We start from the raw sequence: 27,884 nt of genomic DNA, 5'->3' as shown, positions 1-27,884 counted from the left end.
GCCTGCAGTACCGCATTTTGCCTGAGGTGCGGGGGCGCCGGAGCCGAGCAGAGCCGAACAGCGACGATCGCAGCCGTTCGAAAAGACACGGAAATGCACAGTTTCCGAGCCTTTCCGACATTTGCCGAGGTCAGCCGACGTATTCTCGGGCATTTCCACCTGTTTCAGAGGCTCTCTGTCACCCCCCAATCTCTGGCCGCATGCGGTATTGCATCCCATTGAAGTCAATGCAGAACAAATTATTTTTGTTTTCATTGACTTGAATGGGGAAACTCGCTTTGATATTCAAGTTCTTTGGATTACGAGCATTCTCCTGGAACGGATTATGCTCGTAATCCGAGGTTCAACTGTATTTGTCAATTTCTATATTTGTAGCTATAATGTAGCTAAGAGAAAAAAATACAATACACTATGGAAATCATAAGGTTTGGCATTCTGGTTAAGAACGATAATACTGAATTAAAAAATAATAATAATGTGGATGTATGGCTTTGCACTCTTTGAAAAGAATGCAGGTTATTTTCTGAATGGAGGCGGTACAAAGCGAGTAACCCAAACTGCACTGAACACGGTTAAATGGGTCATGTTTGGGGGGGGGGGGCTGATGAACACGCCGCTCAGCTGCATTTTTTTTACTGATTCCCAGCCACAAGTGAAAGGTAAGTATTACCATCTCATCTTTAATGTGAAGTACACCTGAAGTGCGACAGGCCTGTCTGCGAACTGCAGCAAAGTCGTTAGTAAAACACTGCAGGAATCCTGGAAACAGCTGGGCTGTCATAATCTGTAGGCAACCAATGAGAGACAAAGCTTCCACCTTTGATTTCCAACTGTCACCTTCTAGGTGTTTCCTGAAAATAATAAAGTCAAACTTCATTTATATATTCACGTACCAGGTAAACTACCGTATTTATCGGCGTATAACAAGCACAGGAGTATAACACGCACCCTAACTTTAAGAGGGAAGTTTCAGGAAAAAAACTTTCCACGGCCCCCTGCATATAACACGCCGGCACAGTTTACCCTCTATTTTCAGGGTAAAAAAGTGAGTGTTATAGGCCAATAAATACAGTATACTATGCAAGGATTTTAGCAGATTCCTTTGTATCGTCTAATGGTAGTTATTACTATTTGGCTTTTGTCAAAGTTGCTCAGATCTTTATACTTTTTTTCGGCTTTCAATACATTAACTTCGCACTCATTCAAAGCCACAGGTTTCAATAACAAAAAAAATATATATAATCCACCCACTGACTTGCACACAATTTTTGGGCATTTTGCCAAGGTACCCCTGAAGAACCCAGAAGGCGCCCTGGTTGAAAAAGGCTGCTCTAACCTATTTCTGTTCTGTAGGTATTGAGATAGACCATACTGGTACAACGGCTGCACCAGTGTCACACATTCAGGCCCAGTGTTGCAATAAGAAACACCAATAACATGTGTAGCGCCCTGCTCCTAATGAACAGGCGCTGCCTCAAATTTAATGGGGGTCTGAGCTGTTATTTGGCTCAGACCAGAGTGATTAAGGGCAATTTAGCCTCTGTTATAGCCATGGCTGGTCTAGGAGTGATCCACCATTGATCGCCTGGGGGTGTTATTACCACCCCAGGCCAAGGGTGGCAGCAGTCAGGTCATGGTACATGGCAACAAATTAGTGGGAGTGGTTACCCCGCTGAGCATGCTAGGGAGGGGTACTTAAGGGACAGACACCATTGGTGCGGGTCCGTTCGCCTCGTGGCCCACCTGGCCGGGGGTGCGTGTTGTGAACCCTAGCTCCGGGACCACGTTGGCCCAGGGCCTGCGGCTTCGTCTGGTGGGCCCAGTTGTCTGACTGGGGCCAGTACTGCAGAGGTGATCCTGTGCTGTCCGTCCTGCAGGAGGAAGCCACTTGATGAAGGAGACCAGGGGAGGACCTATCCAGGTAAGGACCATGCAAGAGGCTGGTACCTTAGGAGAAGGCCTGGAAACTTCATCCAAGGATGAACCATACACCGAGAGGCCTGACAGTGTCGCCTGTCGGGTCTAAAGGTTCCAGTGAGAAAAGCTAAAAAAAAATTGGTGCTGAATCCCATGGCAGAGGATTTCGGACCAAAATATCTAACCGAGAAAGGAAGGTCTGTGGCAGAGACTGTACTTTATTTTGTACGTCATGCCGGCTGCTGGGTCAGTGAGAGGGCCATACCTGGGTGAGCAATACCCACTCTGGCTAGAGTGCCGATGAGAACTGTTTGCTGGAAACAGGAGTGTTTCCCTACTTTGTGACTGTGCATCTGAACCTAACTACCCTTCCACCCCTTACACTTCTTTTCTACTAAAGTTCTCCAAAATAAACCCAAAGAGAAAAGAGGTACATTGTGTGTGGACATTGAAATTCTCCGGACTCTCCTTTTACCCTGGACAGCGAGAATAGGGGTAAAGTGCCACCCAAAATCTAAACCAATAGCTCCTGTGGGGGTAGTGCTACACATGTATCTCACCAAAGATACAGCACTAATAACACTGTGTGAGTGTTGGCTTTTCTCTCAAGCTCTCTGCAGATTTTTGGAAAAGGCAATGAGCCACTCAAAACTATTAGGAGCAATAACCACAAAGTACTGTTGTAAAGGTTGCTCAGATTCCAAAATGACCCAGTTAGTTAATCATGTTAATGTCATGTTCAATAACCTTTTATTAACACCATTACACTGGGCACAGCATCTCCTCCTGAGATTAAAATACTCTATCACTCATGCAGACATGGCTTTACCCACTGCCATTCCCACCTTAATCGATCATGCACCTCCTTTCCTTGACCAAGACTGCCCAGTGCTTTGGCAGCTGCCCAACGCACAGCAGGACTCCAGTCATTCCACATCAGATGGCTTAGTTTATTCTTCAGGTCCTAGAGACACAAAACACATAATCAGGCAATCCAAACAGACCTCAGTGAAAATGGATTCATTTTGTAATAGAGGGAATGGTCTAAACCAGAACATCAGTATATATAGCGCACAGGTGTCTAACACAAGGCCCGCGGGCTGAATCCGGCCCTCCAGGCCATTTCATGTGGCCCTCGCCCCTCTCCTGCAGCTTCAGGAGAGCTCTAGCCCTCCTCTGGTCCTCCTCCAGACCCCTACTGTATGCTTTCAAGCAATGCATCCAGCTTCTTCCCAGCAGCAGCATAAGGAAAGGGGGGTGCACTGTGATGTAAGGGAGGGTGGGGGACTCAAATTCTGATGGTGGGGTGGCTCTTGACATCTAATGTAAGGGGATTGGATGCGCTGAACATCTAATCTTACAGATACAACCGGGCCTTTTGAGGGCAATCATAATAGCTGTGGAGTCAGCGCTCCCATTGCTTTGTTTTGTGGTGATCCAGTCTATCTGGAGTAGACATGTGCACACTGAAATATTTTGTTTGTTTAATTTTGTTTTCGTCCGAAAGATACATTTATTTAGTTACTCCCGAAATTCGTTTTTATTTATTTTGTTTTTCGTTAAAAAAATGCATTCGTCCGAAAATCCAAATTAAGGTCGAATCTGTCATTAAAGGCTTATGGTGTCTGTCGAATGTTCTAAGAAAAAAAAAAAAAAGATTCGATAGAATCTTAAAGAAATTGTTTTTTGACTCTTCATGTCTCTCTATGTCGAATCTTCATGTCTCTCTATGTCGAATCTGTCATTGAAGGCTTATTATGGTGTCTGTCGAATGTTCTAAGAAAAAAAAAAAGATTTGACAGAATCTTCAAAAATAAATAAAAAATTTGACTCTTCATGTCTCTCTATGTCGAATCTTTTCTCTCTATGTCAAATCTTTTCTCTCTATGTAGAATAATATTGGTCTAATAGAGTTAAGGTTAGGCACATTCGACCACAACGAAAATGAAAATAAAGCATTTGTTTATGTCGGATCTTTCGGTTTTTATTTTCTGTGCTTTCGTTATCGTTTGTTAAAACGATAATGAAAATACCTGAAATTCGGACGAAAATGCATTCGGACGAAAACGAATGCACATGTCTAATCTGGAGTGAAGTTTGGCCTAGAACTCCATTGCTCTTCCTTTATAAATACTCCAAATTGCTCAAGTCAATCCATAGGCCCTGCCATGGTGGATAATGAGAGGGGAGACACTATGCTGGAATATAATCATGTCGGTCACTGTGTTAGTCAAGAGTCTACTGCACTTCTAAGCTTCAGCTGTACACGTTGCTAGCAAACCTAAAATTTCTTGCCAGGCCGGTTAAAAACTCAAGAATGCAAAATCTAGCAAAATCTTAGCAACCAACAAAGCAGCCTTGGGCTTCTTCTTACCTATCATTTAGTACCACCTTAATATGTTTCAAGGTAAGCTATACTTTTAACTAACGTAAGCCAAATAGCTGACACTTACCTTCCCATGCACCCTTATACCTACCTACTTCCAATCAGTGGGAGATCCAATAAGGGTGTTTTGGCCTGTATCAGCCAACTACGTTTTTCTTTGTATGTCTCTATGTTATCCAGAAAATTTAAGGGAGGTTTGGAATTATTTTTCTGGGTAACACAGTTAGTTATTCTTTCATATACTCTTTTATTCCTGAGGCCCGTTATATTTTTTTAAATCTCCAAGTGTTGCTGACTCCTGTGTGGTAGTTTGTAAAATGCTTCCATGTAACATATCAGCAGCTGAATAAAATTTTAGCATATTCTCCCCTCCAGATTTAGCTGTGGTATTTTTGTAAGGTTTTCTATTAAAAATGCTTACCCGGCTGATGTCCCCATGAAGACGGGAGAGGGCTCTGCATGCAATAATTCGATCCTTCCAGTTACTTCTGTTAAGTGCTTCTCCCAGCAACGAATAAATCAGATTCTATAATATGAGATAAGATACACTAAAGAGGACCTGTCATCAAGTAATAAAAAACTCATCAGCCACTAGCACAGAGCCCAAACCACATCAGCCCGTGGAACTATAATTTGCAACCCTACAGTTGAGAGTGTCCAAGTACTAATATATCTCTAGTAGGGATGAGCCGAACACCCCCCTGTTCGGTTTGCACCAGAACTTGCGAACACACCAAATGTTCGTGTGAACTTTAGAACCCTATTAAAGTCTATGGGACTCGAACATTTGAAATCTAAAGTGCTAATTTTAGAGGCTAATATGCAAGTTATTGTCCTAAAAAGTGTTTGGGGACCTGGGTCCTTTCCCAGGGGACATGTATCAATGCAAAAAAAAGTTTTAAAAACTGCAGTTTTTTCGAGAGCAGTGAATTTAATAATGCTAAAAGTGAAACAATAAAAGTGAAATATTACTTTAAATTTCGTACCTAGGGGGGTGTAAAGTTAGCATGTGAAATAGCGAATGTTTTCCGTACATACAACTGTCCCTGCACAAAGTGTCATTTCTGAAAGGAAAAAAACTCATTTAAAACCAGACTTGTGGCTATAATGAATTGTCAGCTCTGGCAATTCAGAGAGAATTCATTCATAAAAAAAAAAAAAAAAATAGCGTGGGGGTCCCCCCAAATTCCATTACCAGGCCCTTCAGGTCTGGAGTGGATATTAAGGGGAACCCCGCCGTCAATTTAAAAAAAAAATGATGTGGGGTTCCCCCCAAATATCCATTTCCGACCCTTCAGGTCTGGTGTGGATTTTAAGGGGAACCTTAAGTTTAAAAGTTAAAAAAAAAAATGGCGTGGAGTTCCCCAAATCCACACCAGACCCCTTATCCGAGCACGTTAACCTGGCCGGACGCAGAAAAGAGGGGGGGGACAGAGTGCGCCCCCCTCTCCTGAACCGAGTCTATGGAAGGGTGCCCGGATTTGAAAAATCGGTGCTCCCCGGCCAACAAACTTTGCACATGTGAAGAGGAAGAGTGGGGCTACATGTGTGCCAAGATACGGCCAGCCGGTACTGGGTCCACAAATCCGGGACATCAGGCGCAAAATGGTGACTTGAGTATAAGCCGAGGAGGGCATTTTCAGCACAAAAAAATGTGCCGAAAAACTCAGCTTATACTCGAGTATATACGGTAGGTATTTGACCTCACAAATGTTCTTTCACCTGAAGGGCCATAAATTAAATTGTTGCTCTATTTTTGTTTATAGCGCAAAAAAAAACGCAGAGGTGATCAAATAGCTCCATCTGTGGGGAAAAAAAGGACATAAATTTTGTTTGGGAGTCACGTTGCACGACCGCCCAATTGTCAGTTAAAGTGACGCAGTGCCGAATCGCAAAAAGTGCTCTGGTCTTTGGCCAGCCAAATGGTCCGAGGCTTAAGTGGTTAAGATAGAGGCTAGGTAGAAAGTGGACCTGCTTCTGATGAATGGTATTACCGAGATACACCCAATCCAAAGATGGTTTCACATTAGGTCCTGGCCTCATGTAGGCATGCTGCCTTTCCTGGTCACCTACACACACAGATTTCCTTTATTTTTAACCTCGTAAGCCTGCCATTAACACACTTCTCGAAGGCCGTCTGCTAGGACTACATAACACCTCCCTCCATAATAGGGGGGTGCTTTGTAGTTTACATAGACAGCAGGGAACAATGCTAACTGCTAAAAGTACAGGGGCAGAAAGTACAGGAAATTATCAGCTTACAAGTTTCCTGTCTGGATGAATAGCTTTTTTTTTATGGTCTGGACGTGTCAAACAGATATAATAAAACACTTTCAATGGTGTATCTAACAGACCAAAAGGGAGTAAATAAGGGACATTTATTGTTAAAGCTTACACATTGAGGTATGCTAGACCAATTTTTTTTTCATATAGTTGTAAAAGTTAGAGCTCTTGTCAGGTTATTATTGCTTTGTGTGTGCCTGTATGAGAATTGTATCTTTACTTTCTGTCAGGACAGGAAGTGATGAAAAATCTCTCCAAGGGTTTCACAGACAAAAATACATTTTCAGTAGAGTGGATTTGAACGTCGGATAATGCTTTTATGCTCATCTTATTATGACATAGGATTTCCACTTACTTGCTGTCCAACTGATGGGTATCAAACAAAACATGAGGAAGACATAAATATCTTCAGTGCGGAAACAGACCGCGTTTAAATGGTGGCATAACCCTTTTCCACTGAAGTTTGTCTTGAGTTGGGTTTTAAAGTGAAACTGTTCAGACTGCCCATTTAGTATTGTCATGTTTTTAACAAGCAGTAAAAGCCCTTCAAAACAAGCCCTCATTCACCTCTGAAGCTATAGACATTGTGGAGAAATTTGTCTTCAAAGTTCACAACAAAGACACAGAAACCTTACCTATTTTCTATGGAGAACAGAATCTTGGCAGCCTGACAGCAGATGTACACACAGCAAATGTTTCTAAACTTAAAGCGGGGGTTCACCCTTAGAGGGCACTTTTCCCCCTTAGATTCCTGCTCGTTTTTACTAGGGGAATCGGCTATTTATTTTAAAATATGTGCAGTACTTACCCGTTTACGAGATGCATCCTCTCCGTCGCTTCCGGGTATGGGCTTCGGGAATGGGCGTTCCTTCTTGATTGACAGTCTTCCGAGAGGCTTCCGACGGTCGCATCCATCGCGTCACGATTTTCCGAAAGAAGCCGAACGTCGGTGCGCAGGCGCAGTATAGAGCCGCACCGACGTTCGGCTTCTTTCGGCTACGAGTGACGCGATGGATGCGACCGTCGGAAGCCTCTCGGAAGAATGTCAATCAAGAAGGAACGCCCGCTCCCGAAGACCCATAGCCGGAAGCGACGGAAGAAGATGCAGCTCGAAAACGGGTAAGTACAGCTCATATTTTACTACAAATAGCCGATTCCCCTAGACCGAACGAGCAGGAACCTTATGGGAGAAATTTTTTTTTTCATAAATGGGTGAACTCCCGCTTTAAAGGCTTGATAAACATGGATGCATTCAGCCATGCAACAAAAACATGCAGCATATTTCTGGTGACCAGTGAAAGCGGCTGTATGCAGATCCCGAACGCAGAACATTTTGTCTGATTCTTGCCACTGGAATCTGCCTTATGCTCATAATTGCTTATATAAATCAGGCCTTACAAACTGACAACACATAGATAAGACAAAACAAGACAAGATAAGACAAGTGGTGGGCAGAAGGGACAGCTACCCTGGGCACTGTGGTATCATGTGAGGTGGGGCGCTTCAAAGAGATTGGGGGATTTGTGTTGGAAAGGGGAATGAAATTTCCTAGGAGGGAAAATTTGGGGGATGTGTTAGGAGTAGTGATTTAAAGGAATTTGTTTGGGAGGAGGGATAGGGGAAGGAGATTTGTGCTAGAAGGGGGGAATTGGATGGTTTGTGCTAGAAAAAAGGTAATATGGTAGAGGGGGAAGGGATTTTTTTTTGGGGGGGGGATTGTGCTAGTAGGGATAACTGGGGGGTATTTGTGCTAGGAGGGGAAATATATGGGGAGAAGATTTGTGCTGGGGGGGGGATTTGTGCTGAGGGGGATTGTAGGACATTTCTATGATACCTAGCTCCACCTGCCTTATGTAATTCCGCGTACACACCATCACTTTATGTGATGAAAAAAAACGACGTTTTAAATCATGAAATAAAACGACGTTTTTGAAACTTCATTTTCAAAAACGACGTTGCCTACACACCATCGTTTTTTCAAAATGCTCTAGCAAAGCGCGGTTACGTTCAGCACTCTTTTCCATTGAAGCTAGCTTCATAACTTGCTTCTGAGCATGCACGGGTTTAAAAACGTTGTGCTTCAATTTTTTTTTTGTCGATTTTCACAAGACATAAAACAACGTTTTCCCCCACACACGGTCATTTTAATTGACGTTTTTCAAAACGTCGTTTTTTTTCATGATGGTGTGTACGCGGCATTAGTCTTGGTAATGGTACTGGTAGCATGAAAATGCAGTCACCTGGTACTTACTGTTTTCTGACTGAGCAGGCTTAGCAGATACAAAGCCTGGTTTTCTGTTTCCTCATCCAGCACCTCAAATAGCTGGGTAAGTATCCTTTGTATTACCAGGTAACTGTGATTGCCCTCCAGGGCCAGACACTGAGCCGCAGCCCAGCTATCTGCATCATTGCCTGGAACAAAAAGAAATTGTACAGCTGAACCTACAACTTACTTTGTTATCCCCTAGAACACACACTGTTTCTTTTATAGATACAGGGCCAAATTCCCAAAAACGCCGCCTAACTTAAATTTCAGCAGTTAAGTTACACTGACTTAAAATTTCTACCTAAGTGCCTGATCCACAAAGCACTTACCTAGAAATTACACGCCGTGTAACTTAAGTGCCTCCATGGCAAGGCGGTCCTCCTCTCCGGGGGGCGTTTAAAATTTAAATGAGGCGCGCTCCCGTGCCGGCCGTACTGCGCATGCGTGTGACGTAATTTTCCCGACGTGCAGCGCGCAAACGTAATTTACGCCGGGCTTTGTGGATTGCGACGGGACACTAAAGTTGCGACGGGTGAAAAAAAATATACGCGCCGGGAAAACAAATAATTATAAAAAAAAATGACAGCGTCGCTCGGCATGCATTCCTGAGAGGGAGAACTCCATGCCAATTTTCAAAGAAAAAACCGGCATGGGATCCCCCCCCAGGAGCATACCAGGCCCTTAGGTCTGGTATGGGTTGTAAGGAGACCCCCCCTACGCCGAAAAATCGACGTAGGGGGTCCCCCTACAATCCATACCAGACCCGTATCCAAAGCACGCTACCCGGCCGGTCAGGAAAGGGAGTGGGGATGAGCGAGCGCCCCCCCCCTCCTGAGCCGTGCCAGGCCGCATGCCCTCAACATGGGGGGGTTGGGTGCTCTGGGGCAGGGGGGCGCACTGCGGGCCCCCCCACCCCAGAGCACCCTGTCCCCATGTTGATGAGGACAGGACCTCTTCCCGACAACCCTTGCCGTTGGTTGTCGGGGTCTGCGGGCGGGGGCTTATCGGAATCTGGGAGTCCCCTCAAATAAGGGGGCCCCCAGATACCGGCCCCCCACCCTAAGTGAATGGATATGGGGTACATCGTACCCCTACCCATTCACCTGGAGGCAAAAAGTTAAAGTTATTAAACACACAACACAAGGGTTTTTAAAATAATTTATTAGTCTGCTCCGGAGGCCCCCCTGTCTTCTTTATTAGCTCTATTACCAGGGGGGGCTTCTTCTTCCACTCTCCGGGGGTCTTCTCCGCTCTCCGGGGGGGGTTTCTTCTTCCGCTCTCCGGGGGGGGGGGTCTTCTCCGCTCTCCGGGGGTCTTCTTCTATCTTCGCCGCTCTCCGCTGTTGACTCGGCGCACCCCGGTTCTTCTGCAGATGTCCGGTGCCTTCTTCGTGTGTTAGCTCAATTACTAACAGGCAGCCAGCGCGGTCTTCTGTGACGTCATGTTCTTCTTCTCCCTTCTTCCGATGTTGACACGTCGCCTCTTCTCACTGCAATGATGGAAGCGCGCCTTGCATCCCATTTATATAGGCATCACCGTCCCATCATGCTCCGGTAGGTACCCACGTGGTGGGTGCACGTGGGTAGGCACCCACCACGTGGGTACCTACCGGAGCATGATGGGACGGTGATGCCTATATAAATGGGATGCAAGGCGCGCTTCCATCATTGCAGTGAGAAGAGGCGACGTGTCAACATCGGAAGAAGGGAGAAGAAGAACATGACGTCACAGAAGACCGCGCTGGCTGCCTGTTAGTAATTGAGCTAACACACGAAGATAGCAGGCAGCCAGCGCTGAAGAAGAAGGCACCGGACAGCTGCAGAAGAACCGGGGTGCGCCGAGTCAACAGCGGAGAGCGGCGAAGATAGAAGAAGACCCCCCCCCGGAGAGCGGAGAAGACCCCCCTGGAGAGCGGAAGAAGAAACCCCCCCGGAGAGCGGAGAAGACCCCCGGAGAGTGGAAGAAGAAGCCCCCCCTGGTATTAGAGCTAATAAAGAAGACAGGGGGGCCTCCGGAGCAGACTAATAAATTATTTTAAAAACCCTTGTGTTGTGTGTTTAATAACTTTAACTTTTTGCCTCCAGGTGAATGGGTAGGGGTACGATGTACCCCATATCCATTCACTTAGGGTGGGGGGCCGGTATCTGGGGGCCCCCTTATTTGAGGGGACTCCCAGATTCCGATAAGCCCCCGCCCGCAGACCCCGACAACCAACGGCAAGGGTTGTCGGGAAGAGGTCCTGTCCTCATCAACATGGGGACAGGGTGCTCTGGGGTGGGGGGGCCCGCAGTGCGCCCCCCTGCCCCAGAGCACCCAACCCCCCCATGTTGAGGGCATACGGCCTGGCACGGCTCAGGAGGGGGGGTGCTCGCTCGTCCCCACTCCCTTTCCTGACCGGCCGGGTAGCGTGCTTTGGATACGGGTCTGGTATGGATTGTAGGGGGACCCCCTACGTCGATTTTTCGGCGTAGGGGGGGTCTCCTTACAACCCATACCAGACCTAAGGGCCTGGTATGCTCCTGGGGGGGGGGAACCCATGCCGGTTTTGATTTTACAAATTGCCGTGGAGTTCTCCCTCGGGAATGCATACCAAATGCCGTCGCTTGAATGGGCTTTTACAAGGTGTGACTAATTTTACACATTGTAAAACCAGCCCTAGTTTTGCGCAAGCAAATCGGAACTTACGCAGAAATCACAATGCTGAAAAGCGTTGTGGATCTGCTTAAGTCCTCATTTGCATACTCAAAGCGGCATTTCAATGAGAAATGCCCCCAGCGGCGGATGCGGTACTGCATCCTAAGATCTGACCGTGTAAGTGTCTTACACATGTCAGATTTTCTGCCTAACTTTGGAAAAAGCCTTTTGAGGATCGTTTCCAAAGTTAGGCACAGACTGAACAGCAGTTCCGCCTGCGTATCTCTTTTGAGAATTTGGCCCACAGTGCCTTGAAAAAGTATTCATACCCCGTGAAATTTTCCACGTTTTGTCATGTTACAACCAAAAACGTAAATGTATACACTACGGTACACAATATATTGAGTGGACATTGTTAGCCCGCCGGCTACTAACCAACAACCTGGCTGCCTCCAAGGCGGCAACAACTTTTTTACTCCTTAGCCGGTGTTCTATCAAAACAGCCAACACGTTGTGTACCATAAGATATACGCTGCTGGTCTTCTGTGAAAACAGCCAAGTCATTGAAATCTGCAATTGCTGCTGCAAGAGAGTCTCCGAAAGAGAAGTTTTTGGAGATTTTGACGAGTTGGCTCTTTTGATAGAACACCGGCTAAGCTAGTCAGGGACACAGAAAGGCTGACCTGGAAGCGACGTCACGGACGTCACTTTCCGGGTCACAACAGAAGTGGAGGAAAGTGGATGTGTGTCCACTCTTCTTATTCCCCTTCGGCTGCTGAGGGGCATGGCGGTGCGGGGGGGGGGGGGCGGATTGTATGTGAAGCCCCTGCTGTCAGGTCCATACGACATACGGACCTGGCGGCGAAAGGGTTGGGGGTTTTCACTGGTACAGGCAGCAATAAAAACTTTCAACCTTTCCTCACTCCACTAAAAATTATCTTTTCTTTTTGTCTGTGTCCTTGTTGTAGATATTTTGTATTGCTTCCTGCCCTGAAAGAAAAGGGAAAATTCCCCATAGGGGCACTGATGGCAATAAAAACCTGACAGTGACTCTAACCTTCCACTCCATATAAAACTAAATTAGAAGTTTGGTTTATATAAATATTAAAGAAAAATAAACTATCCATAAAAGAATACCATTCTCCAAGACGGTGAACATGATCTTCCTGGCTTCTTCACTGAACTCTTGCATAAAGAACTGACACAGTGCAGCTGCCGTCCTCACAAGGTCATCCTCATTGTGCAGAGCATCGGAAACAAGGTTCTGTATCTCGGACGGCAACGTTGGCACAGTGGGTGGTGTTTTGTGGCCATCAATTTTTTTGCCAGCTTTAATGTTAGAACACAACATAAATAAAATGGAGTTTCAGACTTCATATTTGTCTTTTTGCTTTTATAAAACTGACGCATAGTAAAAGCGGAAAGTCTTTCTAACAGCAACCAATCAGATCATTTAATTTTATTCTAAACCGGCATTCCTGACAAATATTGGAACCAATTTGGTGGTTACCTTTAAAATGTTTGTTTTGGAGAGGCAAAATCATGAATCCATTTGCTGCTGTGGCATTCTGTGAATGGTACACATCAGTAGTGTATTTAGATTTTGTGCTGCCCTAGGCCTGACTAAACTTGTGCACCCCCTAATTTAAATATGACCCACCCCTTCTGTTAAGGCCACATCCCTTTACGTTTAAGACCCGCCCTAAAAATTTTCGAGTGGGGAGACTAGTTCTGAGGAAATGAATTCCCTTAATTTGCATAGATTTCCTCTCACTTCCTGTTTGGCTATGGGGCAGGAAGTGAAGGGAAATCTCTGCAATGGGACAGGGATGGTAAAAAATAAACTGACCGGGGATATAACCTTCCCTTACTCTATCCAAAATGAAAACAAAAAGTGTTGCCGATAGTTCTACTTTAAGCACAAATTCCTGATAATTTTGTGGAGCGGACTAAGAAGATATAACCATGCCAATGGTGCAGCAGAAAACATATAGCACAGTGAGGAAGGTTTGTGGTCCAGGATGATAGGACAGTCAAAATTAGAAGCAGCGCCCCCCCCCCCAGTGTCGGAATGCCGGCCACTCACATACTGGAAGCAGGGGGCGCTAGACTAATTGGCCTCTCAGCCCAGTCTGCCCCATAAGACTGGCGCTACACTAACAGTGAGGCGTAAGCCGGCGGGGACTTTTTCCGTGCTGCCCCCCTGCAAAGTGCTGCCCTTGGCCTAGGCCAGGATACAGTGTTGGTACACATGCCAAGTAAGTGACCCCCATGCTCACTATGCAGAATGGCAACCGCCATGGGCCTTGGAAGTCAGTGGCAATTGCTGTGGTAGTAGTGACTACCACAGAGATTTTCTGCTTTTACAAGGATCACATAAGTGTGGCATATGCATACTTACAAAATCCATAACTGAAATTCAGCTAACACATTTCCAAAATGAAAGTAAATCCAGTTTAAAGGGGTTCAATTAAATCTTGTGCCTCAAATCAGTTAGATGGAATTACTGAGCACAGGATATATACTGCAATATAAGGCAATGTCTTACTGTTGTAGGGGTGAACTTGACACAATTAATGTATTGTTTATGTCCAGTATACCTGTACAATGTACACATTTAATCGCATATTACATCAGCCCATTTTAATAAATGAAACATTACAACAGCAAGGAATCCATTTACAACAATACATATAAGCAATGTTTGCAAGAGATCAGGATACTGCACACAAGGTCAGTTGAGAACATAGTCTGGGAAAAGCTAAAGAAAACTTATCTACAGTGGATATAAAATGTCCCCTGTTAAAATGTCAGGTTTTTGTGATGTAAAAAAATGAGACAAAACTTTAATCTTCTTCTGGTGAAGCCATTCATATTTTTGATTTTGATGTATGCTTTGGGCTGTTGTCATGCTGAAAGATGAAGTTCCTCTTCATGTTCAGCTAACAGAAGCCTGAAGGTTTTGTGCCAATATTGACTGGTATTAGGAACTATTCATAAATTTCCTCTACCATGACTAAGGCGCCTGTTCTAGCTGAAGAAAAACAGCCCCAGAGCATGATGCTCCCACCACCATGCTTCACTGTTGGTATGGTGTTCTTTTGGTGATGTGCAATGTTGTTTTTGCGCCAGACATATCTTTTGGAATTATGGCCAAAAAGTTCAACCTCGGTTTCATTAGACCACAACACATTTTCCCCACATGCTTTTTTTGAGACTTCAGATGTGTTTTTGCAAAATTTAGCCGGGCTTCGATGTTTTTCTTCTTAAGGAAAGGCTTCCATCTTGCCATTCTACCCCATAACCCAGACATATAAAGACTACAGGAGATTGTTGCTGTAGGCCTCTTGGCAGCCTCCCTGACCATTTTTCTTCTCGTCTTTTCATCAATTTAGGATTGACGTCCAGTTGTCGGTAATGTCACTGTTGTGCCATATTTTCTCCACTTGATGATGACTGTCTTCACTGTGTTCCATGGTATATCTAACTCCTTGGAAATAATTTTGTCCCGTTCTACTGACTGATACCTTTTAAAGTGGATTTAAACCCACCACTCACCCAGTATGAACTAATAGCACAGTATTAATGTATATACCTGCAAGCTTCATGCATGTATCACTACCTTGCAAATGTCACCCCCTTCAGCAGTAGGAGCCCCGCAAAACTCTGGAATTGGTGGGTGGGTCTCATTGCCGAAGCTCGGTGGGTGGAGTTGTGATGTCACAAGACTCCCCACCCACCTCTACACTCTCCTACTCTTTCTGCTGGCTCTGGGAGCTGACTGCACCATGAATATTCTCCTTAGTCATGTTGATCTTCTGATTATCAAGGATCACGCCCCATGATGAGTCCCATCCCAATCATGCTGAGGTGTGGAGCAGCCAATCCTGGGAGAGCTGGAGAAGAAAGGAGGAGGGATGTGAAGCTGAAATCATAAACACTCTCTGCTCTTATGGTTGTTCATGGGATAAAGAAATCAGATGTCAGTCACAGCAGTGGAGCATGTGGCTACACAAACTTATCTGTGTTTAATTTTTTATCTTACTAAAAAAAAAACACAAGAGGATTGCTCAGAGCTGGATTAACTCTTAAGCCTCGTACACACGATCAGTCCATCCGATGAGAACGGTCTGATGGACCGTTGTCATAGGTTAACCGATGAAGCTGACTGATGGTCCATCGTGCCTACACACCATCGGTTAAAAAAACGATCGTGTCAGAAGGCGGTGACGTAAAACACAACGATGTGCTGAAAAAAACGAAGTTCAATGCTTCCAAGCATGCGTCGACTTGATTCTGAGCATGCGTGGATTTTTAACCAATGGTTGTGCCTAACGATCGTTTTTTTCCCCCATCGGTTAGGAATCCATAGGTTAAATTTAAAGCAAGTTGGCTTTTTTTTAACCTATGGTTAAATAACCTATGGGGCCCACACACGATCGGTTTGGACCAATGAAAACGGTCCATCAGACCGTTGTCCTCTGGTTAACCTATCGTGTGTACGAGGCCTTAGTGGCAAGACTGGGCACAGATGACTTGACATTCTCTACTGTACCATGTAGAAGTCTTCATTTTAAAAAAAAAATCAGGTTTACATCCACTTTAACAATGAGATCCCTCTGATGCTTTGGAAGCTCTCTGTGGACCATTGCTTTTGCTGTAGGATGCGACTAAGAAAATGTCAGGAAAGACCTACTAGAACAGCTGAACTTTATTTGGGGTTAATTAGAGGCACTTTAAATGATGGAGGTGTGTACTGACTCCTATTTAACATGAGTTTGAATGTGATTGCTTAATTTTGAACACAGCTACATCCTCAGTTATTTTTAGATCGTAAGCTCTAATGAGCAGGGCCCTCTGATTCATCTTCCAAATTGTAATGTAACTGTAATGTCTGCCTTCATTTTGTTAAGCGCTGCACAAACTGTTGGCACTATATAAATTCTGTATAATAATAAGAATAAGAGGGTGTGCACACTTATATAACCACATTATTTTAGTTTTGAAGTTTATAGGTCACATTAAAGATGGAAAAAGTTTTGAAATTACTTATCTTTGTCTAATTTTTTCACAGAAACCTGACATTTTATATCCACTGTAAGTATAGGGTACTAGTTTAGGCTTTGAATTGTACTTACAAAACTGATGAACCCAAAAAATTGTAGTTTAATTTAGCAGAAATCACAGATGCTGACCAAAAGAACTCTTGATTTAACCATAGGAAATTACTCAAATAACGAAAATTGTGTAGATAGTAGACCCCAATTTCTATTTACAATGTAATACTCACTTATTTCCTGGGGATCGATCTCATCTAGAGGTCCAGCAACTGCAGAAGAAGCAATTGTCACAAGAGCTGAGACGTTGGAGGCTTTGTGGACACTAGCAAGATCTCTTGTAAGCTGCTCCAGGGTGGTCTCTTTCCACATGGCACCTTCAAGGACCAAACAAAAAAAAGTATTTTGTGTTGTTATTGGTAACAGAGCTGAAATACAAGTTCTCTGATCCAGGGGTGATAAATTTGATATAATCAAATAATATTATGTGGTGTTCTGCTATATAAATTCTCAACAGATAACTGATATCCAATTGCTATCCCATCATCAACATATGGTCATCTCATCATTAAGTAACACAGTGGACCAGGGTCGTCTTTAAGGCAGGGCAAAAGGGACAGATGCCCTGGGCCCTAAAGCAGCTGCCTCATACTTGCCAACTATCCCAGTTTAAATTCCCTTGTCCCTTCAAGATTTAGTACTTTGCTGTCCTGATATCTCAGTGTGAAGTTCTGCTACTAATGCTGCTTAGCTCTGCCCTATTGTGTACAGATGACTCACCTGCAGACCCTGTGTTTACATGTAAATAACTGTCATTCATATGTAAATAACAGGAGCATTCATATGTAAATAGCCAAGGCCGGCATCATTCATATGTAAATAAAGGCGGCATTCATATGTATAGCATGCCCCCCTGAAGTGAAGAGGTGATGTGCTGTAACCTCTAGCAACCAATCAGTGAGCAGTATTACTGTACAGTAATCTCTAGCAACCAATCAACAAGAAGAAATCATGTGCTGTAACCTCTAGCAACTAATCAGTTAGCCGTAATGTGTGCTGTACCCTCTAGCAACCAGTCAGTAAGTTGCAATGATACAGTATGCTGTAACCTCTGGCAACCAATCACAATCACTGCCTAATCATATACAGTAAACTGATTTTAAGTCTAGCTGATATTTATTGTATGTCTCAGAGAAGGTGGAGAGCAAGATTTTTTTTTTGCCCAGGGTCCAATCAACATTAAAGCCGGCCCTGCTCAGGGATGGACTGGCCATTGGGACTACAGGGAGTTTCCCGGTGGGCCGATGCCTTAGTGGGCCGGCTTCAGTGACAGCGGGCCACCACCCCCCTCTGCTCCTCTGTCTCTCCCTCCCTGCAGCGCTCACCTCCTCTCCCTCCCTGCAGTGCTCACCTGGGGGGGGGGGACAGAGAAGCAGGGGGAGGACCAGAGGAGCAGGGGGGATGACAGAGGAGCATGGGGGGGACCAGAAGGAGCACGGGGGAGGGGACAGACAGCTGACTCAACAGCTATGGCCTGGGAGTTTCTCATTTCTGCCTAATCTTGTCCCATGGGGGGGACGGGACCAAACTGATTCTTTGCCCGGGTGAAATAATGTCTAGCTTCCCCACTGGTACTGCCTATAAGAGTACCAGTACCAGCCGTTTTACTCTAATAAAGTAGAATGGCTATTGAAGGGGGAGAGGGGGCTTGGGTGGCTGGGGGGCAGGAGTTGTCCGGCCGCCATAGGAGAGACCTATCAAAGTGGGCCAGTCTGGATGACGTCCAGGGATGAATTTTTGTCCCAGTCCAGCCCTGCTGCAGTGGACAAGAGTGAGAATTAAAATGAATTAAGAATTGTCCAGGACTTGCTCAGGCCTGTCCTATCATGCATTTTCCAAAGTGCATGGAATACAGACGTGTCGATTGTATACATTTGTGTGCAGCCCCCTCCTTGCCTAAGTTTCTGGCTTCTCCACCAACCATGACCATCAATGCAATAAGCAAGCCACCCTGTTTCATCCTTTGCAAACCTCCCATTTCCTTTTTGAGACATATGCAAAGAGGAATCTAACTACCTAAATATAGCAAAAGGCACACTAGGAAACAAGCCTACTGTAAAGCCAATCATTTTATGGTGGAGGACTAGGTAACTATAAAAAGCTAGAAGATGCCTCTTGGTGTAGAGCTACTGATTTGACAGTGATGGATAACTGGTGTTGCAGCATACCCATGTCCTAATTAAGTGAATTGATAGTATTGCCCAGACCAGCAGCATATTGTATAGGATAGATACTCACTTATCACCCAAGCACTCTTCCATTGAGACACAATATTGTGGAGGACTCGCTTCTCATTCCATTGAGCAAGCTGTATCTTCTTAGACTCTTTGTCTCTTACAGTTATAGGTGTTTCCCGAGTTTTCCTTCCAACATAATCCACAACTGCTGTTGGCAGGCCAAGCCATCTACGGGGACCCTTTTCAGGTCTCAATGTATGACCAGTTTAAACAAAAGTAGAAAAGAAATTTTGTTTATTGTAATGCATTTCCCTTATGCCTCAGTGTGTTGGAAACTAAATATTTCTACAATGATATACAGTACACATGCTATAGGCTCAGTAGGTCATTCTGGGGAACTGATTTCTTTTTACTGCAAGCAGATAACACAGCACAGCCAACTTAGGGAACTGACTTCCCTTTATTTCAAATTTTACCCATTTACACTCCTGCTCAGCAGCCCACCGGCCAGATCATTGGGTGATGGAAGCAAGGCCCTCATTGTTGCTAGGCACTGGGTGGGCTCCGTCTGCCTAGCCTCCTGTGCATTTATTGGCCTAAGGCCAAATACCTCCCTGTATTTGACTTCCTATCTTGATTGGCTAAGACACTGTGGCACCTTATTTAAGCATCACAAATCCAGGGCTCTGGCTTGTAAAAGCATCTTACTACATAGCTTCCTGCCCTGACCTTGGATTGCCTCTGAATATCACTAACTGTCCACTGCCTGCCCTGACCACCACCACCCCCTGGACTTTAGATTCTATACACTTTTGCTGTGCTATACCTTATGTGAGATCCTCCTAAAGAACCCGGGTACTATTTTCAATTACCAACGCTTAATCTTTAGTGTCAATAGGCCAGAAACTGTAGGATTGTGCACCAAGATCTGGGGGACGACCAAGTTCTTTTTAACAGGAATACAGAAGAGGTCTATTTATCAATGTTTTCACCCAAAAGTCACACCACATTCACCCAAGAGTCTATCTTCGGTGAAAACATTGATATATAGAACCTTAAATTTCATTCTCAAATAGTAAACTTACTTGTTTTTTCCTCTGCAAGGCCCCATTCATGATAAGATCTGGGCAAGGATTGCTGTACATTCTTTTTATATTTATTGTGGTTCTCCATTAAAATGAAGTCCCTCTGCTTTGTACCTTTCTGGTGCACAATTTTACTTGCCCCTAAAACAAACACAAAACAAAAACAAAACACAGACAGATAAGTGCAGATCAAACTTCTTCCATATATGTATTCTAACTGTGTAAATGCATTTGGTAAGTCGCGCCCGCATTTGTAAACGGTGTTCAAACCACACATGTGAGCTATCGCTATGATCGTTAGAGCAAGAGAAATAATTCTAGCACTAGACCTCTTCTGTAACTCTAAACAGATAGGGCTAGATTCACGTACCTGGGCGCATCTTTTGGCCGGCGTAGCGCATCTCATATGCGCTACGCCAACGTAAAACAGGGAGCCCAGAACAGTATTCACAAAGAAGTCGCGCCGTACGTTGCGCCGGCGTAGTGTAAATAGGCCAGCGTAAGCCCACCTAATTCAAAGTAGGCAGGTAGTGGGCGTGCTTCATTTAAATTACCCGTGACCCCATGTAAATGAGCGGCCGATTGAACGCATGCTCAGAATCACATCGAATATACGCCCAAACATATGACGCCTCAATGCCTATGACGTGAACGTAACCTACACACAGCCCCATTCACGTACGACTTACGTAAACGACGTAAAAATCGACGCTGTTCCGACGTCCATACCTTAACATTAGCTGTGCCTCATATAGCAGGGATAACTTTACGACGGACGTACGCCTTACGAATTTGCATATTCGACGCATAAATCTACGGAAGCGGCCAGCGTAAATATGCACCCAAGATCCGATGGCGTAGGAGACTTACGTCGGTCGGATGAGACCAGAATTCAGGCGTATCTAGTATAGGGAATAGGGCGCATAGATACAATGGCGCATCTGTTCACTTACGCTGCGTATCTGTAGATACGCCAGCGTAAGTGTTCTGTGAATCTAGCCCATAGCCTGTAAAAATAAGCTTTGCCTATGGAGATTTTTATGTACCGTAGTTTACCACAATTTTGAAGCAGGACATGTTGGGTTTGTATTCACTCAGCGTAACATCATCTTTCACATTATTGAAAAAAATTGGGCTAACTTTAATTTTTTTTTTTATTCATTAACGTGAATTTTTTCAAAACAAATTGCATTTGAAATATTCCTGTACAAATACAGTGTGACATAAAATATTGCAACAATCGCCATTTTATTCTCTACTGTCCAATTTAAACTTGTAAATGAAAAGTTACAGAAAAGGCTTTCTTCAGCAAGTGGATAGGCAATCTATAAACTGGCTAATTTACATCACAAATTTACCTGAATAAAGTTCTTTCTCAAATTCATTCTCAGTGGAATAGACATATTTCCCTGCTTTTGGGTTTATTGTGTCTTGTAGCCGCAGTGGAGGTGGTAATTCATAATGCTTGACCACCAATGTTTCTGCTGTCTTGTTTTTGCCACCAACCTCCTTCTTTTCTGTTGGTGATGGTAAATATCCAGGTAGGCTATATGGAAAGAGAGATAATACTGATCTACTGACATCCACACATAATGATTTAGGATATTGTATACCAAGGTCCTTAGATGGGGAAAGCACTTCAACTCTGCTAGAACTGGAACATTCAGTCAGTTTACCTTTATTATTATTATTATTATTATTATTATTATTATTATACAGGATTTATATAGTGCCAACAGTTTACGCAGCGCTTTACAACATCAGGGAAGACATTATAGTTACAATACAATTAATACAGGAATGATCAGAGGGCCCTGCTCCTTAGAGCTTTTATATGGGAGCTCTGTAATTCTTTGCATCTAGTCCCACTGTAGCTCATCAAAGGGGCACTGGGATGGTACTTTTAAAATCTGTGTATCACCAATAACATTGAACTTCCATTTTTTATTTATTTATGTTTTCCTCTTCTCCATATAGTACATCATTGTGGATTTAAAAGAAAATTGATGCAAGTTCTAACCCAGATTACAAAATGTTTTCCTTTGCTGCTCTAAAGTATCAGCTACATTATAAAAACCTGCCCTTGACACTTCTTCACCTTGCATATGTTTTTTAGTAAAAATCTGTTTTATCTACCATCATAATTCTATTTCATATCTTTGAAAAATTGCTCTAGTTGGCCACCCAGGATTCCAGGAACAGGGATTGTGAATAAATAAAAATACTATTACATATACCATATTAGTTGGGAGGCGGCCTAGATGCACATCTTAACCTCGAGATATGCTGATCAAAATTCGGCCAGTCCAGCAGGAACCAGCTAAATTTCATCTAGTATATGGGCTCCCCTGCTTGACAGAAGTCATTTTTTTAATAGGAAAGGACATATTGGTAAATTTTCATTGATCGGTGGCCGCAGCCAATTAGCTGCAGCTATTGATCATCAATGTATCCTGACAGCAGCGAGTGCTGATGGCCAGAAAATGGCCAGGTTTTAGTTTGTGGCGATTTTGCTTAACAAATATCCTCTCTAGGCTCTCAGCAGAAAAAAAATATGATTATTACTCTCAAATACTCACTTACTTGTAATAAACAGGAAGCAGGGTTTCAGTTTTTTTTTCTTGCATAACAACGTGTACATTTTGTAACCTGCGCTTCTCTAATTCATTGCATGTCCTGAAGTCTTCTTCAGTCAAATGGTCCTCACTTATCAGCACTGTAGCCTTATCCAGACCATACTGCTGATCAAACCTTTCTTTGGGTTCCTTATGTTCCGTGGTGTGAGCCAACAGACATTGTGATTTAGCTTTTGTCAAAGTCTTCAAAAGAACTTCATTGCTTCTACATTTTAATTTGTTTGACTCAGAAGCAAGACTTGGTTTAAACTTCTCCCTGAGCTCGTCTTTAGTCTGTCCGCTTACATCAGATGCTTTTGCTTTTTCTACCAGGAGACTTGGTACATTTTCTTGTGTCTTCCATATACTCTTCCCAAGTATAGGGCAGCTTTTTGATTTTATATCTTTGGAAGGTACAGAAGGGTTTAAATTATATATTTTGTGGTGGTTTGGATGTGTGCTTGATCCCCTCTTGCCTTTTGTTTGTGGAATAATATCTAAGATGTTGTAGATACTTTGTGAATCCCATTCTTCATAGGGTAGACTGGAGAGGCCTCTGTCCTTTACCACCTCTTTGGAAAAATGAAGGTCTCCAGCTACACTTTGAATGTATTTGGCTTGATGCTGTAAGGAATGGCGGTTTGCTGAGCAGTACTCAGTTATAGGTTGGATAGATGTCGGGTGATGAGATCCGTGTGAAGGTAAGCTGAATTTTGAAATTCTTTGAGATGGTTCAAGGCAAAACCCCATCTGATGACAATAGGTGGTAGAAAGTTCCATCATACTTAGCAAAATCCCTTAAAAAAATAAATAAATACAAATTATATTTAGTATCCTTGTGGCCAGATATTTTTAAATGTATTTACCGTAAATACTTGAGTATAAGCCGAGTTCAGCACATTTTTTGAGCTGAAAATGCCCCCCTCGGCTTGTACTCGAGTCACCTTTTTGCGCCTGATCTCCTGGAATCTGGGGACCCGGTACCGGCCAGCCGTAGGTACCCTGGACCCCAAACTTTACAAACATGTAGCCCCACTCTTCCTCTACAAGTGTGCAAAGTTTGTTGTCCAGGGACCTAAGGCCGGGGAGCACCGATTTTTCAAACCCGGGCACCCCTTCCATAGACTCCCATGTTAAATTGTCATTTTTCTGGTAAATTTGGGGACCCGGTACCGGCCGGTCGTAGGCCTGGACCCGGAACTTGGCACACATGTAGCTCCATTTCTTCTCTACAAGTGTGCAAAGTTTGTTGTCTGGGGGACCTACGGCTGGGGAGCACCGACTTTGCAAACTGGCCACCCCTTCCATAGACTCCCATCATGCAGATGGACACCCTAGGCTTATACTCGAGTCAATACGTTTTCCCAATTTTTTGTGGTAAAATTAGGTGCCTCGGCTTTTATTCTGGTCGGCTTATACTCGAGTAAATACGGTACTTTATGTTGCCAGTTTATACAATCACCATAGTTACATAGTTACATAGTTACATAGTTAGTCAGGTTGAAAAAAGACACAAGTCCATCCAGTTCAACCACAAAAAACAAAATAAAAAAACACAGTAAAATCCTATACACCCAACTCCATACCCACAGTTGATCCAGAGGAAGGCAAAAAACCCCAGCGGAGCATGATCCAATTTGCTACAGCAGGGGAAAAAATTCCTTCCTGATCCCCCGAGAGGCAATCGGATTTACCCTGGATCAACTATACCTACAAATCTTAGTACTCAGTTATATTCTGTACATTTAGGAAAGAATCCAGACCTTTCTTAAAGCAATCTACTGAGCTGGCCAGAACCACCTCTGGAGGGAGTCTGTTCCACATTTTCACAGCTCTTACTGTGAAAAAACCTTTCCGTATTTGGAGGTGAAATCTCTTTTCCTCTAGACGTAAAGAGTGCCCCCTTGTCCTCAGTGTTGACCGTAAAGTGAATAACTCAACACCAAGTACACTGTATGGACCTCTTATATATGTGTACATGTTGATCATATCCCCCCTTATTCTCCTCTTCTCAAGAGTGAATAAATTTAGTTCCTCTAATCTTTCCTCATAGCTGAGCTCCTCCATGCCTCTTATCAGTTTGGTTGCTCTTCTCTGCACTTTCTCCAGTTCTCCTATATCCTTTTTGAGAACTGGTGCCCAAAACTGAACTGCATATTCCAGATGAGGTCTTACTAATGATTTGTACAGGGGCAAAATTATATCTCTGTCTCTGGAGTCCATACCTCTCTTAATACAAGAAAGGACTTTGCTCGCTTTGGAAACCGCAGCTTGGCATTGCATGCCATTATTGAGCTTATGATCAACTAAAACCCCCAGATCCTTCTCCACTACAGACCCCCCCAGTTGTACTCCCCCTAGTATGTATGATGCATGCATATTCTTAGCCCCCAAGTGCATAACTTTACATTTATCTACATTAAACCTCATCTGCCACTTAGTCGCCCAATCAGACAGAGCATTGAGGTCGGCTTGTAAATTGGAGACATCCTGTAAGGACGTTATTCCACTGCATAGCTTGGTGTCATCTGCAAAGACAGAAATGTTACTTTTGATCTCAGACCCAATATCATTTATAAATATATTGAAAAGTAAGGGTCCCAGCACTGAACCTTGGGGTACACCACTCATAACATTGGACCATTAATCATTAACCACGACTCTCTGAATTCTGTCTTTCAGCCAGTTCTCTATCCATTCACAAACCGATATATCCAATCCCGTAGACCTTACCTTACACATGAGCCGTGTATGCGGAACTGTATCGAACGCTTTTGCAAAATCCAAATATATCACGTCCACAGCCACGCCTCTGTCCAGGGTTTTACTTACCTCTTCATAAAAGGAAATCAGGTTTGTCTGACAACTTCTGTCTTTCATGAATCCATGTTGTCTGCTGCTTAAATAGTTTTTTTCCAGCAAGAACTCATCCATGTGGTCTTTTATTAAACGTTCCAGTATCTTCCCAACTATAGAAGTTAAACTAACAGGTCTATAGTTACTTGGTAAAGACTTTGTTCCCTTTTTAAATATGGGCACCACATTGGCCCTGCGCCAATCCAGTGGTACTATTCCTGTCTTTAATGAGTCCCTAAATATTAGATACAGTGGCTTTGAAATGACAGAGCTCAACTCACCTAGGATCCGTGGATGGATGCCATCAGGTCCAGGTGCTTTATCCACCTTTATTCTGTCTAAATATTTCTGGACCATATCACTTTTGAGCCATTGTGGATTTGGGGCTGTGTCACTCCCACCCCCATTTTGGACATGAGCTCCCCCATGCTCCATTGTATACACAGAGCTGAAGAAAACATTTAGTAAATTTGCCTTCTCTTTGTCCCCAGTCACCCACTCTAGATTATTTTGTAAGGGGCCTACATGCTCAGACTTCACCTTTTTACTATTAATATATTTAAAGAATTTTTTGGGGTTTGTCCTACTATCTTTTGCAATCTGTCGTTCGTTTTGAATTTTTGCATCCTTGATTTCCTTTTTGCATATCCTGTTATATTCTTTGTAACATTTAAACAACACTAGTGTTCCTTCATTTTTATATTTTTTAAAAGCTACTTTCTTATTGTTTATAGCTTTTTTAACTTTGACCGTGAGCCACATAGTGTCCTGATTACCGCCATATCAGCATTAAATCACTGCCACATCAGTGTCCTGATCACCACCATATCAGCATCATAATCACTGCCACATCAGTATCCTGATCACTGCCATACTAGAATCCTAATCATCCTGATCACAGCCATACCAGCTTCCTGAACACAGCCATATCAGAATCCTGATCATCACCATACCAGTGTCCTGACCACCGACCTACCAGCATCCTGACCAAAGCCATATCAGTATCCCGAGCATCGCCATGCCAGCGCCCTGATCGTCACCATACCACTGTCCTGACCACAGCCATACCAGTGTCCTGACCACTGCTATACAGTATCCCAATCACCGCCATGCCAGCGCTCTGATCACTGCTATACCAGTGTCAACAGAGCCAGTGTCAATGACTGCAGCGGTGTCAGATCAGTATACGCCAGCACCAGTGTCCTGATCACTGCCAACAGAACCTGTGCTTCTAATTTTCATTTTTCTTCCACATTTTCCAAAACCTTGAGGCAAAATGTATGCCTCTAGAAATCCCAAAGGTGCTTTTTTGGATTTTGGGCCTCTCTATGTGGCTAGGCTGGAAAAAAGTCTCCCACATGTGGTATCTCCAAACTCGGGAGGCATAGCAGAATGTATTTTGGGCTATAATTGTAAGTATGCAAATGCTGTGTGTGAGATTTAACTTGTTAAAATTACAACATAAAGTATTTTAGCAAAATAACAACTTCAAATAATTTGCCATGCCTCTTACTAAATACATTGGACTATCTACTTTCCAAAAAGGGGTTATGATCTTTTGGGGATGAGGCCCTTGTCCTCATAAACAAGGTACATGTAACCTAGTACAGTTCAGAAGAGGGAGATGCATGCTGCAACCAGCCAGGTTGCATACTCGGATTAAGGGTCTGGTATAGATTTCCTGGGGGGTCCTCACACTTTTTTTGTGTGAGGTACCCCCTTAAAGGTTTTCTCGGCAGAATTCAGCAAGAAACTCGATGGGAGACGTATTCTGCCGAAAAAAACGGTCGTGTGTACACTTTTCGCCGAGAAACCCGTCGGGAAACTCGTCGAGCCAAAAAGAGAGCATGTTCTCTATTTCCTTGTTGGGCAATGGGAACATTTGGCTCGACTAGTTTTTTGACAGCCGAACAAGGAACTTGACGAGCAAAATGATGTGTTTTGCCCGTCGAGTTTCTCGGCCGTGTGTACGGGGCCTAAAGGCCAAATCAAGAGAGCAGCCTAGGATGACAACACTACTCCTCTATAGATACAGTACAGTGAGCGTTGTCACTCTAGGACAGGCAGTGTGTTATTGGTAGGATCACTGGCATGGAAAAAATAAGAAAACTACTGAAGCCACCATATCTAAGGACCAGTAAGCTGCAATATATTCGATTTCTGTTCTTGGGTTTAGATGTGCTTTAGGATAAACATAACAAAAACAAATAACTCACAATCAAGTCTGTTCAATGCATTAGGCAGGCCTCATTTACACGGTAGGTTAGAGACACTGGCAGGGTCTCGTGTAAGTTTGCCAGCATATTTCTGTCACTGGGGAGCTACAGGTGATGTGTACAGCCACCCAAACTTCTGCATTGGGAGTACATCATATGCGAATAAAAGCATTAGCATTTACACAAGTACAAGACTGTACAGCCACCTACCTCTTTGGGCGGCTGTGCGTACCACTCCCCAGCTGTGCGTACCACTCCCTAGCTCTGCGTACCACTTCCCAGCTGCAGTAAAACTCTGGGATCCTTACACCAGAACCTGTCTGCGCTTCCAA

The 27,884-nt window shown here is 43.8% G+C and overlaps 1 protein-coding gene across 1 annotated transcript in view; it reads right to left on the bottom strand.

Annotated features, from left to right (window-relative positions):
• Nucleotides 1-27,884, bottom strand: part of HEATR4 (HEAT repeat containing 4) — a 52,816-nt gene that overhangs the window by 24,010 nt on the left and 922 nt on the right. The window contains exons 3-12 of the mRNA XM_040332417.1: nt 22,449-23,277; nt 21,224-21,411; nt 19,872-20,006; nt 18,842-19,048; nt 16,777-16,920; nt 12,624-12,815; nt 8,838-8,998; nt 4,725-4,829; nt 2,763-2,881; nt 671-851 (exon numbers count right to left, since the gene is read on the bottom strand). Coding sequence (XP_040188351.1) covers nt 671-851; nt 2,763-2,881; nt 4,725-4,829; nt 8,838-8,998; nt 12,624-12,815; nt 16,777-16,920; nt 18,842-19,048; nt 19,872-20,006; nt 21,224-21,411; nt 22,449-23,277 — 2,261 coding nt within the window. The remainder of the gene's footprint in view (nt 1-670; nt 852-2,762; nt 2,882-4,724; nt 4,830-8,837; nt 8,999-12,623; nt 12,816-16,776; nt 16,921-18,841; nt 19,049-19,871; nt 20,007-21,223; nt 21,412-22,448; nt 23,278-27,884) is intronic.

This window comes from Rana temporaria, chromosome 13 (genome assembly GCF_905171775.1).
Source record: "Rana temporaria chromosome 13, aRanTem1.1, whole genome shotgun sequence".
In the NCBI taxonomy this organism is placed as follows: domain Eukaryota; kingdom Metazoa; phylum Chordata; class Amphibia; order Anura; family Ranidae; genus Rana; species Rana temporaria.
Note: the sequence above shows the minus strand (reverse complement) of the source record. Positions and strands in the feature narration are given on the sequence as shown.